This window comes from Rhinoderma darwinii, chromosome 11 (assembly GCF_050947455.1).
Source record: "Rhinoderma darwinii isolate aRhiDar2 chromosome 11, aRhiDar2.hap1, whole genome shotgun sequence".
In the NCBI taxonomy this organism is placed as follows: Eukaryota; Metazoa; Chordata; class Amphibia; order Anura; family Rhinodermatidae; genus Rhinoderma; species Rhinoderma darwinii.
The window spans coordinates 42,678,133-42,696,179 of record NC_134697.1 but is presented as its reverse complement, the minus strand read 5'-3'; the positions used below and the strand labels follow the sequence as shown (position 1 = coordinate 42,696,179).

The following is an 18,047-nucleotide window of genomic DNA, read 5'->3' as shown; positions in this document are numbered from 1 at the left end:
TCCCTAGATGTCTGACTTCTAGCTGTCGCGTAGACACCATTTAGCTTCATTCCCATGCATTGGCAGAATACGTTTCTAAATGTAATTATTGTATTTTTTAAATTACTTTGTTTCAGTCAGTGATTGTAAAAAGTGTTGAACGAAATGCCTTAAATATGTATGAAGCCCGAAAGTGTCTTCTTGGACTTGACAGCAGTGGAGTTGCCATTACAAGTCCGTCCACATTATCTTGTTCAATGCCTTATCATGGACTGGATATCCTGACAGCAGGTTTGGGACTTACTGGATTAGGTGAGTCATAGCTTCTGTTACATGTTCTTGCTATTATTACCAAAATTCAAGTGTAGTTATGCATCGACCAATATGATTTTGTTTTTTATTAAAGGGATGGTCATGAGAAAGAAGCCGTTTAGATAGAAATCTAATAATAATTTTAAAAAAAGTAGAGTAGTTAGAATGGTGGGTGCTCCAGCAGGCGAGTTCAGGGATGCTGTAAGCCACTCATCCAGTCCTCTGAAAAGGTCAAGTGGGCAACACTTCAGGAAGAGTCAGCTGACTCCAGTCACTATTCGTGACCTATTCCAGCGGCGCTACTGATTGATGGGGATCTCTTCCAGAAGCGCCAACTGCACATCCATTTTAGAGGACTGAGCGAACCGCTTACTGCACCCCTGACATCCAGTTGCCCACTGTTTTAACTACCCTTAGGCCACTTTAAAACGGCAGTATTTTGGATCAGTATTTTGTAAGCCAAGACCAAGAGTGGGTATAAAACACGGAAAGTTACAAATATTTCCATTCTACCTTTTCCCGGTTTTTGTTCCACTCCTGTTTTAGGCTTACAAATACTGATGCAAAATACTTCCAGGTGAAAGTGGCCTTAAGCATATTATAGATGCCTGCATCTAAAGTGCCGCTGTCTCATGATGGTGACACTTTAAAGCCCATATTATCAGCGTTTGCTATGCAGACTAATGCAATCTACTGTTTACGTGAACTTCAATTGGTTGACTGACAGGAATTTAAGAAAAAGATAGAAATAGAGGCAGTACTCCAATAGTCGTATCAAAAAGGATTTATTCACCTCTAGCGATTTATTCATGTCTAGCAAAGGCTGCATTGAGCAGCTGAAACGTTTCATCCTATTGCACTGATGGGTGAATAAATCCTTTTTGATATGACTATTGTAGTCCTGCCTCTATTTCTATCTTTGTCTATACCTGGGGATTAATAATTCGGATTCCTGGAGGCTTGCACCCTGTTACCCTAGAGGTTGTTGTCCTACTGTGCCGCCCATTTTTCTATTAGGAATTTAAGAGCATTGTCTGTTCTCATGACCACTAATTTTATATTTTCCAATTTGAGAACATGGAAATTTACTAAAAACTTTACATTTACAAGCTGTTGGTCTATTAATATTCACAATGTGGAAAGCTTATCGCTGTGACTAACAGAAAACTTGCTTTCTTGGGAGAATGGGAGAGAACATACTGTGCTTTCTTGAACAAACTTTTCTAGAGTCCCAAAGAACCTATTTAATATCAGATTCATTAATGATGAAATATTTCCACATAACACTAAAGTTTATACCTCAGCAAGACGGCTTAACACATATAGGAAATATAATGCGGTAACTCTTAAAATAATTCTCCTTTCACTTCTTCTACAGGTCTCCTGGGCCCCAATGCTTTATCGATTAATTCCTCTACAGCACAAAATACTCTGCTGAATGCCCTTAATAGTTCTCTGAGCCCCCTACACAGCCCCAGTTCTGCTGCACCAAGTCCAACATTGTGGGCAACTTCATTAGCTAACGCGACCAACGCTGCAGGTGACTGAAGCTCTTTTAAATTCAGAATTTGTATAATAATGTTAGACAATTTTTTTTAGGTTTGCAACTACCATTTATTACAAAACTGTTGGATTACGGTTTGTTTAAATGGTGTTAAAATTAGATATAATTGAGCTTATTGTGTTGCAAGTGTAATGGGCCTTTTGGTAATAGGCTAAACCCCTTGCAACAGTGACTCCTAAAGGTTATAGCAGTAAAAAAAAAGTAGCAAGGACCAAACCGATTAATAGCTAACATTGCCTCTATAATCAAAATATGTTAAAGGCTATGGAAACCTTTAACATGGAAAAAAATATCTTTATATATGTTAGTGCAACTTTTTAACACCAGGTAACCACTAGGTTTCAGGCTGCAATCTTCGTTCCTTCATTCATGTCCAGACCCCCCGCCCATATTCAGTTTGCAAGCTGCTCTAGTTTCAGACTTTGCGTGCTTGTCCCTCCCAGTAATTCATGAAGAATGTGAGATCTGTGTGCCCTAAATGCTGTTGTCATCACATAACTCTTATGTATCAGCACAACTTTCCCTCTACACAGATAGCCTCTACACTCTGATACTGACAGCTTGTGTTATCTACCCTCCCTGAACACTTGGATGCTTTCCTCTTTCTCCAATTTCTAAACAGCTGTGTACAACCTTCTTCCCCTCCCTGCTGCAATCTCTAACAGAGAAGGGGCGGGGGAGCAGATTGCTCAGCTTGTCAGGAGAAGCAGACTGATTTATTTGAGTTAGGAGCAGCAGCAGAGCCAGTTATCTACAGGAGCTGCACAGACTCTACAGCAGCAAAATGGTTGGAAATTTATTTTTTAAGACTATCTAAAATGTTGCTTAGCTTTGCATTTGGAAGCGAATGAACTAAAAAAAAAAAAAATATGTGCATAGGTGTCCATAGCCTTTACATGTACCAAAAAAAGAAAAAGCCTCCAAGGGCAGAATCTGGATAAGGGTATTCTTTATTTCAAGCTCCTGGGTCATTAGTGTCTGGGATCCTATATTATCACTGGACGTAGTATTACGATTGTAAGATACAATTCGATTACTGCATCCACATAAAATGTATTTTTTACACTCCTACTGAGTCCTTGAAATCTAAAACCTTAAGAAAAATTACATTATTGCCAACAAAATTGTAAAATTATATCAGGCAAAGTTAAAAATTTGCTTTTCAAGTTCTCTTTACTTAACCCACAAATCCTAACCAAAATAAATTGCAGATTAATCCGTGTAGAATGTTTGACCTGTTTTTCATTACTTCTGACAAATTCCTCAAGTTATATACTTTCCATTATGATCTGCCTCTGTGGCATTAAACATAATTATCGGTTGCAGTTCTAATCCATCCTGGGAAATAATTTCTGACCAACATTGTCTTTAGAATGGAAAAGGACATAGAATTGCCAAAAAAAACCTTCGAGTCTAGGTTACTATGAAAACAGGAAAAATCGGTCTGAAACAGAATGGGCTGTTCTTATTAAGATAAGACTTGGTTACTATGCGGCTCTGTTTGGCTGTCCTGTTTCCATTTTCTCCCTTAAATCATTAGGTAATTTAGGGGTTGAATGAGATTACAAAAAACAGGGCTTCTAATTTTTTAATAACCAGAAATAGCCCTACGATGTGTCATTTTTTGAGCACCATGTGAGCAAGACCTTACTTTCTGTAAATCCTTGAGTCCTTCATTCTCAGCTCTGAGTTTTTTGTGATTTTTTTTTTTTTTTTAATATTTATTATTAAACATTATTATACACAGAAATATTAAGTTGGCCCTAGATGCTAGCCCATATTTTTTCCTTACTAAAACAGTCTTTATAAAAGGATATGCACAAATATTTTGCTGTTATTGAAAGGATTTTCCCCAAAAAAAGCAAAAAACTACAAGATCTTACTAGTCAGTGAGACTAGAAACCAGGAGGGCATATGAAAACCAAGTGTGTATGGTGATTTAATAGGGGTTGTGTTCATTTCCATGAACTGTGCTGACACAGAATTTGTTCATTATGTGTTTTTTTTGTTTTGTTTTTTTTTAAAGGGTTTTCTGCTATACCACATATGATGGTGCCATCGGCTGCACAGGCCACGTTAACTAGCTTTCTTCTATCTGGGGTGCCCAACTATGGTCAAAATACTCCATCTCCACCACCTGGACTGACCCCAGTTGATGTCCATATGAATGGAATGCACTCTGAATGCAAGAAAGTAGCATCAGCATTAAACGGTCATGTGAAAGTAAGTACTGACTACATATTGGCCCCCAGTTCTCTACTTCAAAGGTCCGGTAGTGGTACTCTATTGTATGCAAGTTTTTACCTTCGTGCAGTCCTATGTTTATGATATAAATAATCAAAAAAATATAAGAGACCTGCTACTCATACGACATAAATGAGTCACAATTTGAAAGTGATAAAAGTAGTTTGATTCATGGTCCATTATATCGCATGGAAAAATGCACAATCGTTTAGTAGTGTAATGCTCCAAATGTGAACCTTCCCAAATATTAGGAAATTGTGTCAATAGTAGTTACATAGTGAACCGCTAATATCATTGGGCTCTGGAGTATAATCTGCTACATCTACAGGGTAACAGTGAGAAATGTGATCGTGCTGTTAGCCCTTTTAGTTACTTTCTGAGCACTCTGCTTAAAACACAGATTCTTATAAATATCCTTAGGATGAAGAATTGCTGTTTAGCAACATCCCTAATAGATTTGTATATGTTAACCAAAGGTTTTCTCTTATAGTAATATGAAAAGGGTCTATATGGCAAAGCTATAATTTAATAAATTGTAATCTGCCGCTGGACAAATTAAAACCGTAACCTATTAGGGTATTTGTACATCATAGAGAGGGGTCCCCCATTTGGAGCCGAATGGTAAGGCCGCTTGCAAAGAGCAGTTCTGGCTGACTTGGCCCATACGTGTATTATAGTCAGCCATGCACTTGAATGGCTTCATATAATACACTTATCCAGCGGTGGCCACTGCAGGGCAAATATATGCCCAGACGTTGCATCCCCTGATGAGAGCAGCTGTTCACCAGGAATTAGAGAAACTGGAGCAGCGACAATCCGACTGATTGTCAGGTTGGTATCGGACACTAAAATTGTGTTGCCTCTGCCTGCTCAGAAGATGTAAATGTCTTTAATTCTCTACTGCTGTTCTTCTGCACTTAATTCTTGATAGTAAATGTACACTTTTTCAGACTTCTGCATTAAAATGTCCTAATATAACTTTCAATGTTGCAGTCTACAAACATGAAATATGGCACAATATCTACATCATCTCTGGCGGACAAGGTGATGAAGGCACACTTACCTGAACCATCTAGACAGTCAAACAACCGCAGCTCACCTGACCAAACAAGCACAAAGGTGGATTCAGACGGTAGGACCATAGGCTGATCCTGTATCCATTCATGTTCCTTTTTTCTATTTGTGACTCATTACTTTTTATTTTTATTTTTTTCTACAACTTTCCTTGAGTATCATTGCTTTTCCAAAATTTGTTTGATCTGACTTTATATCAAAATGTAATTCAATTATAAAATTATCAGTTACTTGTATGACTGAATATGGGTGAAGGCATAACTCCATGTAATTTTCAATGGTGCTAATAGGTAGCGGATTGGTTGTCCATCTGTAATTTGGAAACCTTGACCAGCAACCTGCTCAGCATGTAAATGTATTAGCACCTAATGTTTCAGCCAATCTTTCCTCCAGGAAGTCCTATAAATGCAAATATACTTGATGTCACAGACGATACAACTGGAGGGGACTGGCATAAGACAGAACAAAAAAAAAAGTGTGAAGGGCTATTTATTACTTTCAAATTGGTAAACATTGTATGTTTTCTGCCCGTGTCTTTCTTACATTTATTTTACAATCTTTACCTGTTACAAACGTTTAAGCAGACTTGTTTGTAAGTCCCTTTTAAGTGCAAAACATTTCTTAAGCCGACAGAAGACTTGGACAAGAGAGATACAACATAAATTAAACCACATCTGCAGAGCATGCATGCGTTTAGGGTCTTTTTTAGTTTGTTTTTTTTCTAACACGGAGCTCAAGGAAATAGGAGAGCACAATTGAAGCAACACAAGGTCACCACTTTTGTACGCAGCTCGTCTGAGGTGTTATTTCTCTATTATATTTAGTATGAGGATATTTTTCAGATATTTCTCAAATTAATCCACTACAATATAACATCTGCCCTGTGTGGTGAAAAACAGCAGTGTGCCATATAGGTAGGGTGCTGTCTGGATGTGGACAGGTAGGGCGCTGGCTGAAATTTGGTAGGTACTGTAGATACATTGGTACGATAATATATATTTTCTTTTATCCAACACTCTTCATTGACTTATTTTATTTTTTTCATTGCTTTTCAGGTTGTAATGATGCATTTGTGGAAGTAGGAATGCCAAGGAGTCCATCACATTCAGCCAATACAAATGATCTCAAACAAATGCTGAATTCTGCCAAAGTGCCCTGTACTAAGAGGCAGACGGTGGAATTACTGCAAGGCACAAAGAACTCTCACTTACAGTAAGTTGTAACTTTGGGTGTTCAAGAGACACCTGGTGAACACGTGAACCATTTTATTTAGTAATGTTCGTCTTTCTGTGTTTATAGTAGTACAGAACGATTACTCTGTGATTCAGAGATGAGCTCTCCTGAAGGTACAGTCACTGACAAAAAGGCCCCGGGAAGTGAACGAGCAGCAGAACGCGCCGCACAACAGAATTCAGAAAGAGTACGACTTACCTCACAGTCATCATACGCCAATGTGCAGGTAATCCTTACGATATGAGCGAAGATCCTATTTGTGAACACTCTCGGGGAGTCTTAATAAAACTACTACAAAGGAAACTTTGCTTGGTCCTCAACGGGTAAAGACCATGATGGGTAGGTATCATAATTAATTTAAAAAAAAATCCAAGTCTCTGGATCCTCCAAACAGAGATAACTACCACCCAGTCTGTGTACCAGCATTTTATACTTCCATGTCCAGATGCAAATCCAAACTGTCGAAGAAAATAAACAAAAATAATCGATTCACGATACTATGACCATCTCCTACTTTTTGTGTTGTGGGCTGGCTTGGCGGGCATATAAAATGTGCGATAGGCTGTCTGAACACTTATCACTCATTGTTGCCATGGATAAAAGGGGCGATTTATCACAGTTGCAAAAATGGATGATTGGCTTTCTGGCAAAGGGTGGCAGTATTTATCAAACAGCGCAGTCTGTGAACTGTTTGTGTGCTGCTGTGGTGAAAGTGTGTACTTAATATACTAATGGCACCATTGGGAATAACTGATGTGGAAACTGCGGAGCACCACATGCCATTGATGTGAGAGGTGAACGTCTGCTACAAAGGTGCGTGAGGGCTGAACGACACGCTACAGTGGAGCAGCACACCGTGAAAAGCAACAAGGGGCTACCAGACGTGTGTCATAAACAACAGTTCAGCGAACCCTACTTCTTATGGGTCTCCAAAGCAGACGGATGCTCACTTCTCCTATTCTAACAAATGTGCATCAGAAAAAAAGGCTGTATCAGAATCCACCAATGACTGGCAAAGGGTTGCCTTTTCCGATAAGTCACGTTTTCTGCTTCATTTAATGGATGGACATTGGCGTATCAGGCGAGAAACCTCAGAGAACAAACACCCTGCAACCATTGCTGGAAGAACACAACTTGGTGGTGGCATCATTATGGTCTGGGGAATTTTTTCATGGCATTTTCTGGGCACACTCCATGTGGAAGGCATTCTAAACCGATTTGGGCATGAATCAATCGTTGCAGATCACGTCTACCAATACATGCTGTTTGTCTTCCCTGGGGCAGGTGGAATCTTCCACCAAGACAAGGCGATATGTCACACGGCTAGAAATGTCCGACAGTGGTTGGAAGAGCACGACCAAGACTTCCCTGGCCCCCTAATTCTCCAGACCTGAACCCAATTGAGCATCTGTGGGACCACCTCGATCGTCTTGTTCGCTCTATGGATGCCCATATCCCAATGGAAATGTGGGATGCACTGCAGTCAGCATGGCTCCAGATACTGGAGACCACCTACCAGCACCTTATTGAGTCACTCCCCGCATGTTTTACCAGAGAAAGATGTGTTCCGCCATGCACGTTTCACCTGCAGCGGATTCTGAAGGGAAAATGAAGTATTACATTCTGCCCATTCAAATGAATGGCCGTCTATCTAATAAATAAACAAGCCCGGGCCTGCTAGAACGAGAGACACTCTTTGTTAGCGGTTCTCCTCTCTTGCTCATAGAGAAGAGGGGGTTGTCAAGTAGTAAACCCTTTCTATGAAGTCCATATACCCTAATAGGACAAATGTAAAGGCGTTATTTTAGTGAGACAAGCCTTTTAATTAACTAAAAGCAGGTCCCCCGGCAGTATGGTGGCTTTATTTCTGGTTTAGGCCCCATGCACACTACTATATATTTCATCCTTCGTTACGGACCGTATTTCATTTCTATTGGCCATGGACACCTTTCCGTATTTTTACGGATGGGTGTCTGTGCTGAAAAAAATTATAGAACCGGTCTTATTCTTGTCCGTAGTTACGGCACGGACTCTCCCATAGAAACCATGGGCGCTTCCGTAAATATGGACGGCTACAGATGTGCATCCATAAGCCATCCGTATTTGCAGAAGCGTTGCTATGCAACATTTTGGTGACATAATTTGCAGTCTCCCTCTTATTTATGGATCCGTAAATACGGATGCAATACGGACCGTATTTACGGACATCCTTCCGTATATACTGATAAGCTACGGATGACTACGCATCCGCATTTACAGACAGTATTTACGGATAGATAAAAATAAGTTCGTGTAAATGGGGCCTACGTGTTTTTTTTTGTATATATTTTTATAAAGTAATGAGATAAACTTGTGGGGTTTTTTTGTTTGTTTTTTTCAAATTGAAAAACTAATTGGTGCAACATATTACAAAGAAAATGCGTGTCAATGGAATAATTACCTCAAAATCACAATGTGTATCAAGGCAGTTAAATACATTAGATGAAGATGATCAATACATCAGATGAATCAAGATCAATAATGCTCAACTGTAGAAGTGCTTAGCAGGCAGAAAACTCAAGATCTATTGTACTAATATAACTAGAGCTACCTGGGCTGGTAATGGAAATCAGCACAGAATATATATTTCTCGATAGCTTTTAATTTGTTATATAATAAGGTTGAATGGTAGCAAATCTTGACATTTAGAGTACAGGTAATTTTAATGAGCTTTGAAGTGTTGTCTGTTTCCAGTAGCATTCTGCAGTAATCTTGTATATTGATTCTACAGTGAATTATAAACCACTGTATGGAAATGGCGTACTTGGCTGCAACGGCCATGTTATGTATAATTATCTTATTCCATCGTTTTGACTGAGGCAGTACCGGAGTCAACTACACTAGTCATTCCGTCAAAACGACTAAACCCTTACACAACCGTGACAAACGGAAACCATTTGCACCGGATCAGTCACCATTAAAATCAATGGTGATGCAAACGGAAACCTATGATTTCTGTTTGTCTTAGTCAGAGTTGACGGAAAGCTCCGATGGAACGCATGAACCGAGCCCTGACACAGATGTCAATGAAGCCTTAATGTGATAGAGATGAAAGGTCATAACATTTTTGTTTTTTTGTGCGTTTTGTTTTTTAAATTTTTGTCTTTTGTCTACAGGACTATGACTATGAACAAAAGAAATTGTTAGCAACAAAAGGTATGTAGCATTGGGATTTTTTCTTCCCCCTTCGTTTAAGGACCTACATTTTTTGGGGTCATTTTCATTTGACGGTTATGATGCTACAATAAAAAAACTAAAAATACAAGTACATCCAATAAAGGTAGACTCATACTTACATTGCAGATTATAGTAATGCTTCAGCATAGCTATAATCACTTATCCATGAACAGGGTTGGCCTTGTGTTGGAGAATGCGCTGTTCGTTACCTTCTGTTGGTGGCTGTCCATATTTTCTGTACTGCCATACGGTGCACAGATAACCGTACCATACAGTGCCTATATTTACTGTATGGTCTCCAGACAGTGGCATACATTCTTCAAATAATACTTCCATACAGTTGCCTAAATAAACAATGCTGTACAGTATCACTATACACTCCAAAAATAATATACTGTATAGTACCTAAGCAGCAGTGCTACACAATTCCTGAGGAGACACCACCATACAGTTCTCAAATAATACCAACACGTAATGGCCTAATAACAATATTAATTGTATAACAGTTTAAAATGGTGCCATTTGTCAATTACATTCTAAGATTGGTGGGGGTCGCAAGACTCGGGTTCCAGGCCATATGTGGCTCCCCCTTCAGCAAGAAGATGGCTAATGCAATTAGCCCAATGTAGACTACCCCTTTAGGTACTGCTATTATGGATTTCAACTTTTCCATGTTTGTCCGTTGGACAATGTAGTTTGTGATGCCTTGAGTATACTGTACTTTTTAATATGAATGTATAATATTTGAGCTTAAGTAAAAAGCATGGCTTAACAAAAACATCTTCATCTCTTCACCTCAGCAATGTTGAAGAAACCGGTTGTAACAGAAGTGAGAACACCAACAAATACCTGGAGTGGTCTGGGCTTCTCAAAATCGATGCCAGCAGAAACCATTAAAGAGTTGAGACGCGCTAACCATGTGCCATACAAGCCGACCATGAGCACAACATACGAGGTATCTCATTTAAGTTTAGCACTTGCAACGTCTTTCTGCCAAACTTTATTTTTATTACCTTGGCTTAAATAGCGAGATTGTCAGTTTTCCATGAGGAGATGTAGTTTGGGCTATGATGTGCATGGAAAATCTACGTCACTCTAATATCCTAGCTGTAATAAAGTTCCTACTGCTCCCATATGTTCATAGATCAACCTTGGTAGCCAGGATATGCTTCTGTACTTCTTATTTTTGGCACATACATAATAAGTCAGATATTATAGAGGCAAGTAAAAATTTTTTATATGTGGCTCTTGGCAGAGATGTATTGTCATTTTGCAAGTCCTCCCCCTGTAACAGGTCTGTGTAACGGCAACATATTAAATTATACCACCCTTGAGAAGATAGAATTTGTGATTGTATGTGCCTATTCATTACTATTTACCACCCTTAAACATGGATGCAATAAGCAGTCATGTCTAAACACCTAATTAAAGGGCCTATCCCAACCAGACACACCCTGTGCATATGCCCTAATGAGAGCACACGGACATCAGAGGGTCATCCCCTGCTAGGGACCTTCTTTTATTAACCAGAGCAGGTGCAAAGAGCAGCACCAAATAATATTCTTTATGTAGCGACAACATATGCCGCAGCACTTTACAATTCAGAGGGAACGTGTACAGACAATATCCAACATTACATAGTGACAAAACTATTGAATAATGAAAACAAGAGGTGTGAGGACCCTGTTCGCAAGAGCTTACAATCTGAGGAAATAGGGGAGACACAAAATGTAAAAAGTTCTTCTTCAGTACAATGGTCCAGCCACCCTTTATATAATGGGGTAGTACACATAAAGCTGCATGAGCCGGTCATCAGCCAGTATCTGTATATCAACAGATATGAAGTGCAGTAGGAAGCAAGGAATATGGGGGATACTGCTTACCTGACCCCCTCATACTGAATGAGGGGGTCAGGTTCTGATGACTAATGTAGTAATGGGGCCAAGGAAAGGAGTCCGATTAGGGAATGTTATAGGTCTGTCTAAAAAGATGTGTTTTCAGAGCATGCTCAAAACTATGGGTGTTGGGAATTAATCTGATTGTCTGGGGTAACGTATTCCAGAGGACGGGTGCAGCGCGAGAAAAATCTTGGAGATGGGAGTGGGAGGTTCACATTATAGAGGATGTGAATCTAAGGTTGTTGGCAGAATGTAGAGCATGGCTAGGGTGGTAGTCGAAGATGTAAGAAGGTGCAGCACTATGGAGAGCTTTGTGGGTGAGAGTAATAACTTTCAATTTTATTCCAAACTTACTATATTTCTCCTTATGATACAAATAGATTGCTGGGTGTTTCATCAGTCAGACTTACGACAATCATCTGATTTCCAGTGTGTGGGCAACCACTGTAAACACATATTAGAAGAAATACAATCTACAATTTCAAGGTCCAAGATTAGATCCACATAGTTGAGTCTGGTGTACTCATGAGGGAGCGCTCCCCCAGCCCTTCTCTCAATGTTTGGCGGGCTGGTGTGTATGCATTGCTGAGAGGGGTGGGGTGGCCACACGCACACTTTAATGTTGGCTAGTCTGCTTAATGATGGTTTCCAGGTAGCAACTGTTTTGTTTTTACGGTCTAAATCCAACTGGTGAAAAGTTTTTTGATCAAAAGTTGATATATATATATATATATATATATATATATATATATATATATATATATATATATATAGCAACAAAAGAAAACAGCAGCATTCACTAGAGAAGATGCACAGGTGCCAAGCAAGCAATCCAGATCCAAGGACTAGGTAGTATAAAAAATAGAGATCTTGCAGCACTCAAAGTGGTGAAAACAAAGTGGTTTATTCAGCCAACAAACAGCGACGTTTCTGTCCAACAATAGGACCTTTATCAATATATATATATTCACACATACATACAGCGCACACAAAAATGGTGACCGCACACTGCAAACACCAATGTAACCTGAACCGCTAAATATACACAAATATGCATTACTTCTAAATCTACTTACAATAGTGGGGTTCTTAGTGCACGTTTTGATCAAAAAGTGTTTGCCCACCTGCCACAACATGGTGTCCACCATAGGTGGGGACCTACTCTACACATATCCCCAAATATATGTAGGCTTAGTCCCAGTTCTGGGTGTATGTTCAGCGTGGCAGGTGGGCAAACACTTTTTGATCAAAAGGTGCACTAAGAACCTCCCTATTGTAAGTAGATTTAGCAGTAATTCATATTTATTTATATTTAGCGGTTAGGTTACATTAGTGTTCGCAGTGTGCTGTTGCCATTTTTTGTGTGCTGTATAAATTTGCAGTCACAGGTGTTCTTGCACACTGCATACACGTTTTGTTTCATTTTGTTGGAATGTGCTCTTCAAACATTTGTGTTTATGTGATATATATATCCAGTGTTTTAGAGGTGCTGTAAGGTTAGTATACGCCTCAGGCTATGGTCTTGTAAATCTATAGTATCGAAACTGTGTCACTGCTTTATGAGAGTGGTGCTGTCATCCTTTTATATGAACATATATGCTATTTGTTAATTTCTTTCTGACATTTCTCTTTTTAAGGCATCTTCAATGTCTCTCTCACGGTCAAATAGTCGAGAACAACTAGGAAATGGCAGCGACTCTGATAACTGGAGGGACAGAAACGGGATTGACTCATCTCATATCGACTACTCGTCATCTATCGGAAGTCCCAAGAGGAAGCAGAATAAATCTGGTAAGCCTTTGTTATGAACTGCAGATGTGTATATACAGAGTAATCTGCTATCTGCTGCGAGGTTGTATAATTTTTTTAGGGGTTTGCACTTGGTAAAATATTAGACGCCAATACATTAGCACATTATAATCTGTTGAATATAAATAATACCATCAGAATGATGGCATTTTAAGACCTTTAGATAACCATAATTTTTTTTTTTACATGAATTTGTTATATTTATATAATACACGTCAAAGGAAAATGTTAAGGTGAACGGTGCTACACAGTATTATGGCTGCAGGTGCTCGCTGTGGCTGGTCCTTGTATGGTGGCAAACTGTGGCTGGCACTGGATGGTGCTGCTGGGAAATCCACCTCACCTGCTGTAGCCTCAATTCGTGATTAATGTCTTTCCTATTCAAAAAGTTGTTCTGCTTAACTGTGTATTATAAGGAATAATATACCCCCTGCTATAAATCATTGAGAATAGTAAGTACCATCTGCAACTATGTGCTTTTACAACTCAACGGAACACCTCCAAAGCCATTAATACAATGTAGAATGTGCTAGTCATCATGCCCATGTTCCCAATATTGTTTAACACATTTGTTTCCTGCGGTTAAGATGCTTGTTTGTGATTAATGGTCTATTTCTTAGAATTTGGATCGTGCATGGGATTAACAGATACACACTAGGAATGCTTTCATATTGCAGGGTGGGTCGTTTCTAGTTTTTACATCAGTGGAGATACTGTATGTAGTGTAGGCCAGAGCAAAATCAAGATCTGAAATAAATCTGAGGGTCCGCTTCCTAATGTATATTTGTTTTGGAAAGACTAAAATTGCGGAGTAATACTGCCATAATTATGCCCAATTAATATTGACATACATGCTCTAAATGACTATCATGCCGCAGTGAAAATGTGACCACACGTAAGTACGGTTAAAAAAGACACCTGTAAAGATGTAGCCATCTTTGTCTTGATATTTAACGCATTAAATACAAAGTGACAAAACTTTAACTTTACTTTTTCAATGGCTTTTGTTGTGTGATATCACGCTGCAGCAAATGATCAGAGTCCAGATAAACTTGGCTACATCCGTATATCAAGTTCAGTCAAGGGATAGGAAAAAGTGTGGTTGAAGGTAAGGGGTTTGGGTAAACTTTAGAACTTTGTTTCTCCCTATTGAAAAGAAACCCATGAAGCATAAGCCAGTCTGCCCTTTAAGAAAAAAAGGTCCCTCATTTCAAGTGGCGGTCAGACTGGATCAACATTCAAACAAGAATTCTATACATTGACATAGGCACTGATATCATTTTTTTCTAAAAGATGACCTAAAACATTTTTGACGTTTTCCTGCTGTGACCAGCCGCTGAGGTAGGCTATTCCACAAATTCACAGTTCTTATGGTAAAGCAGGCTTGTCGCCTCTGGACAGTGAACCTTCTTTTTAATTTTTATTTTTTTATCCAGACAAAGAGGATTTTACATGGAACAGGTTTCCACCATATTTTTTGTACTCAAAATCTGCAGCAAAATCTCAAACAAACGCAGGTAAATTAGTGACGGAAATCCGCAGCATTTTTACTGTGCACATTGCTGTGAAGATCTGCATTGGTTTTACCTGAAGATTTAGTGTAAAGTATTAAATGTAGCAAACAATATGTGCCAATGCGGATTTCCAGTGGTACAAAACTTAACCTGCGCATTTTAGTGCCAATTTTATGTTCCCTATTAAGGTCTATGGGCCAAACACGCAGCATCTTCCACAAAGACTGTGCAGAATAATGCTGCAAATTTTAAAGTCACACCAAAGAACACTTTTCGCAAGACTTTTCTGCACATTTATTTCCACAGTTTGGGCTTGAGATTTGCAAACTCTCTTCCACTTTGCTGCTACTGGAAATGTGGAATTTCCACACAGAATTGAGCTGCGGAAATTCTGCAGTGTTTACGCTATGTGGGACCCGGCCTAACAGTTCTGTATAGTGGTTAAATATGTTTGCTTTACATTGCTTGAATAATACTGCAGCTGGAGTCATAACATATGTTCAGGACATGCTGCCTGGGGTGAGGTTTAGAGCAGACTGGTGGATGGGGTGAATTGGCAGAGGCCCAGGGGTGATTTTCCCTTTTGGCCATGCTGTACTCTAGCTCCATTGTACTGTTTGCAGCATTTCCAGGGCATGTCTTTTGTGACAATCGACCTGCATTTACATTGCCTGCTTGAATATACTTCAGGTGTTTTTAAGTATTTTATTTGAAATGTTACCCTAACCTATGTTAACCTCACTGTTCCTTTACCATACTTCACAGCCGAACAATATCTGATCAACAGCAATTACATGGACTGCATCTCCTCTCTAACTGGAAGCAATGGATGTAATCTGAATAGTTCGTTTAAAGGTTCTGATATCCCTGAACTCTTCAGCAAGCTTGGACTGGGGAAATATACTGACATCTTCCAGCAACAGGAGGTCAGTGTGTTTACAGATATGTTATATTATGAAAGTATAAGCTGTGTGGTGACGTCTCACTGCCGTTCCCCTGGGTTCATTGTAATAATTCTCTTATAGCTTGTGGTTCGGTAACAATGATGCCTTCTCTTGGTGCTATCATGAAAACAGGCTCTGGATCACTTTAACCCACTGTGAAATGTTTATGTACAGATACTGGAAAGTTTTGCCTTTTTTTCGGTCTTAAAGGGGTTGTTCACCACCGGACAACTGATGACCCATCCACAAGATAGGCTATCAGTTTATGATCAGTGCTGGTCTGAAACCCGGACCCCGCACCAATCAGCTGTTCCGGCTGCCTCTGGGCAACGGATATTTTGAACGGCATTCAGTAGTTGGAGCTGGAAGCAGATGGCTCCGACCACTGCATAGTGGTCGTTCTGCTGAATTGCAGCTTTGCTCTTATTTAAGTGAATAGGAACAGAGCTGCAGTTTTGCAGAACGGTTCCTATGCAGTTGGAGCCATCTGCTTCCGGCTCAAACTACTGCATACCGTTCAAAACATCCGGTGCCCAGAGGCAGCCGGAACAGCTGATGGGTGTGGGGTCCGGATAGGTCATCAGTTGTCTGGTCGTGGGCAATCCCTTTAATGACCTTAGTGGGACTCTTGATATTATGAACTTGCATACTGCCCTTGTCAGATATTCGTGAATTGGCAAATCATTTGCATTGACATTTCACTTCATTTAATTTCGGCATCTTATTGTGAAGCGTTGTCCCTCCACCTACCTGTAACATTCATAATGCATGACCTCAACAGAAAAAAAGAAAAAACTTCCTTCGTCCTCAAAAGGTATAATTCATTTGGAATTCTTTTCATAGCCATTCCCCAATATACAAATTGCCCAGATTACTCCCTTGAGTGTATGCAGGTGTAAATCAGCAAGTTTACCGTTGTTTTCAATGGAGCAAGAAGAGGGGTTATCATAATTATATCAAGGCGATCCATCTTTTTTTTTTTTATCTAGTAAGAGTATGTAAGCACTGTAAGGAGCACGGGGAATCTGATCCTGTGCGCACACCTGTACTAATAACTTTTTGAGTCAGAGTACTATGTTCGGAAACTGCCGTAAATACAGTTAAGGTCCTGTTCACATAACGATTTGCTCCTAAGTTTAGCGTGTACATCGGGAAAGCTCCCGACTTACACGCTAAACGTGTCCATAGGGCTCCATTATCAGACGAAGGGCCAAAAAAGTGTCCTTTTGTCCTCCCTTCTGGTCGGTGTAAGTCAGTATAACTTTATAAAATTAGCCTTACTAATATATGTGAAGGTTTAAATCCTCTAAATCCTATTACCTCAATTCCCCATATGACGCTAAGGGTACGTCCACATACCGCGTAAAACCTGCAGAATTTCCATCTGGATTTCCTGTGCAGAAATTCCCCAGTGTTTACGCAAGAGAAATTGGCATGCTGTAGAATCAGAATCCTCTCTGCAGGTCAATTTAAGCACGTGTTCTCTGCAGGTTTTTTTTCCACGGTGCGTGAATGAGATTTCTTCTAATCACATCCACTTTGCTGCTACCGTAATACGCTGCAGGTTTTATGTGCAAAAATATTTACAGAAATTCTGTAGTGTTCACTGTGTATGTGGATGTACCCTTACAGGGGTGAAAGTGGCTGAGATATGGTGAGTAGTTTGATGAGTTTTCTCTGGGGATCTGATTTAGCCGTTCCGGTGTCCTCTTGGGATGTTAAACAATAAAACTAGTCCCCTGGGACAATGTAATGGTTCCACTTGATTAATGGAAACAAACAATATTTTCTTTTCCTTGAACAAAATATTCAGTTTTCCACTTGTCCTCTCAATATCACAAAGTGCCACAGGGTCCCACCATATAATGACTCCTGATATCTACATTTCCTGGGTCCCTATCCGTTTGCCGCATGAGAGTGTATATTTGAGGTTAACTTCAGTCATTCCTGAATTTTCAGTGGGCTTCTTTCCACCAGATAGGAGAACTGGTATCCTATTGTTGAATTGAAGAATCTGGCCAAAATACACTTTTATAATTTTGATTTAATACCATAATGATTAGCTGTCATGATATGGTGTATAATAGGTAGGAGAAACCCAGCCATTGCTTCCATGGTCTGCCACAGCTGGCATTATAAGAGCGCGTAGAGATGGATATAGCCTCTTATTGGAAATGTATGTATGTTTGGGTTGAACTCTTGAATAAAACAATGCTTGGTTTCCTGACTTCTGTTACATATTTGTTCCAGTTGTAATAAT

At 39.6% G+C, this 18,047-nt stretch overlaps 1 protein-coding gene across 1 annotated transcript in view; it reads left to right on the top strand.

The window, feature by feature from the left end:
• The window catches only part of BICC1 (BicC family RNA binding protein 1), a 225,003-nt gene that overhangs the window by 202,282 nt on the left and 4,674 nt on the right, over positions 1-18,047 (top strand). The window contains exons 10-19 of the mRNA XM_075841183.1: positions 117-291; positions 1,670-1,831; positions 3,882-4,078; positions 5,093-5,231; positions 6,229-6,385; positions 6,473-6,632; positions 9,562-9,601; positions 10,423-10,577; positions 13,158-13,311; positions 15,609-15,769. Of these exons, the coding sequence (XP_075697298.1) occupies positions 117-291; positions 1,670-1,831; positions 3,882-4,078; positions 5,093-5,231; positions 6,229-6,385; positions 6,473-6,632; positions 9,562-9,601; positions 10,423-10,577; positions 13,158-13,311; positions 15,609-15,769 (1,500 nt within the window). The remainder of the gene's footprint in view (positions 1-116; positions 292-1,669; positions 1,832-3,881; positions 4,079-5,092; positions 5,232-6,228; positions 6,386-6,472; positions 6,633-9,561; positions 9,602-10,422; positions 10,578-13,157; positions 13,312-15,608; positions 15,770-18,047) is intronic.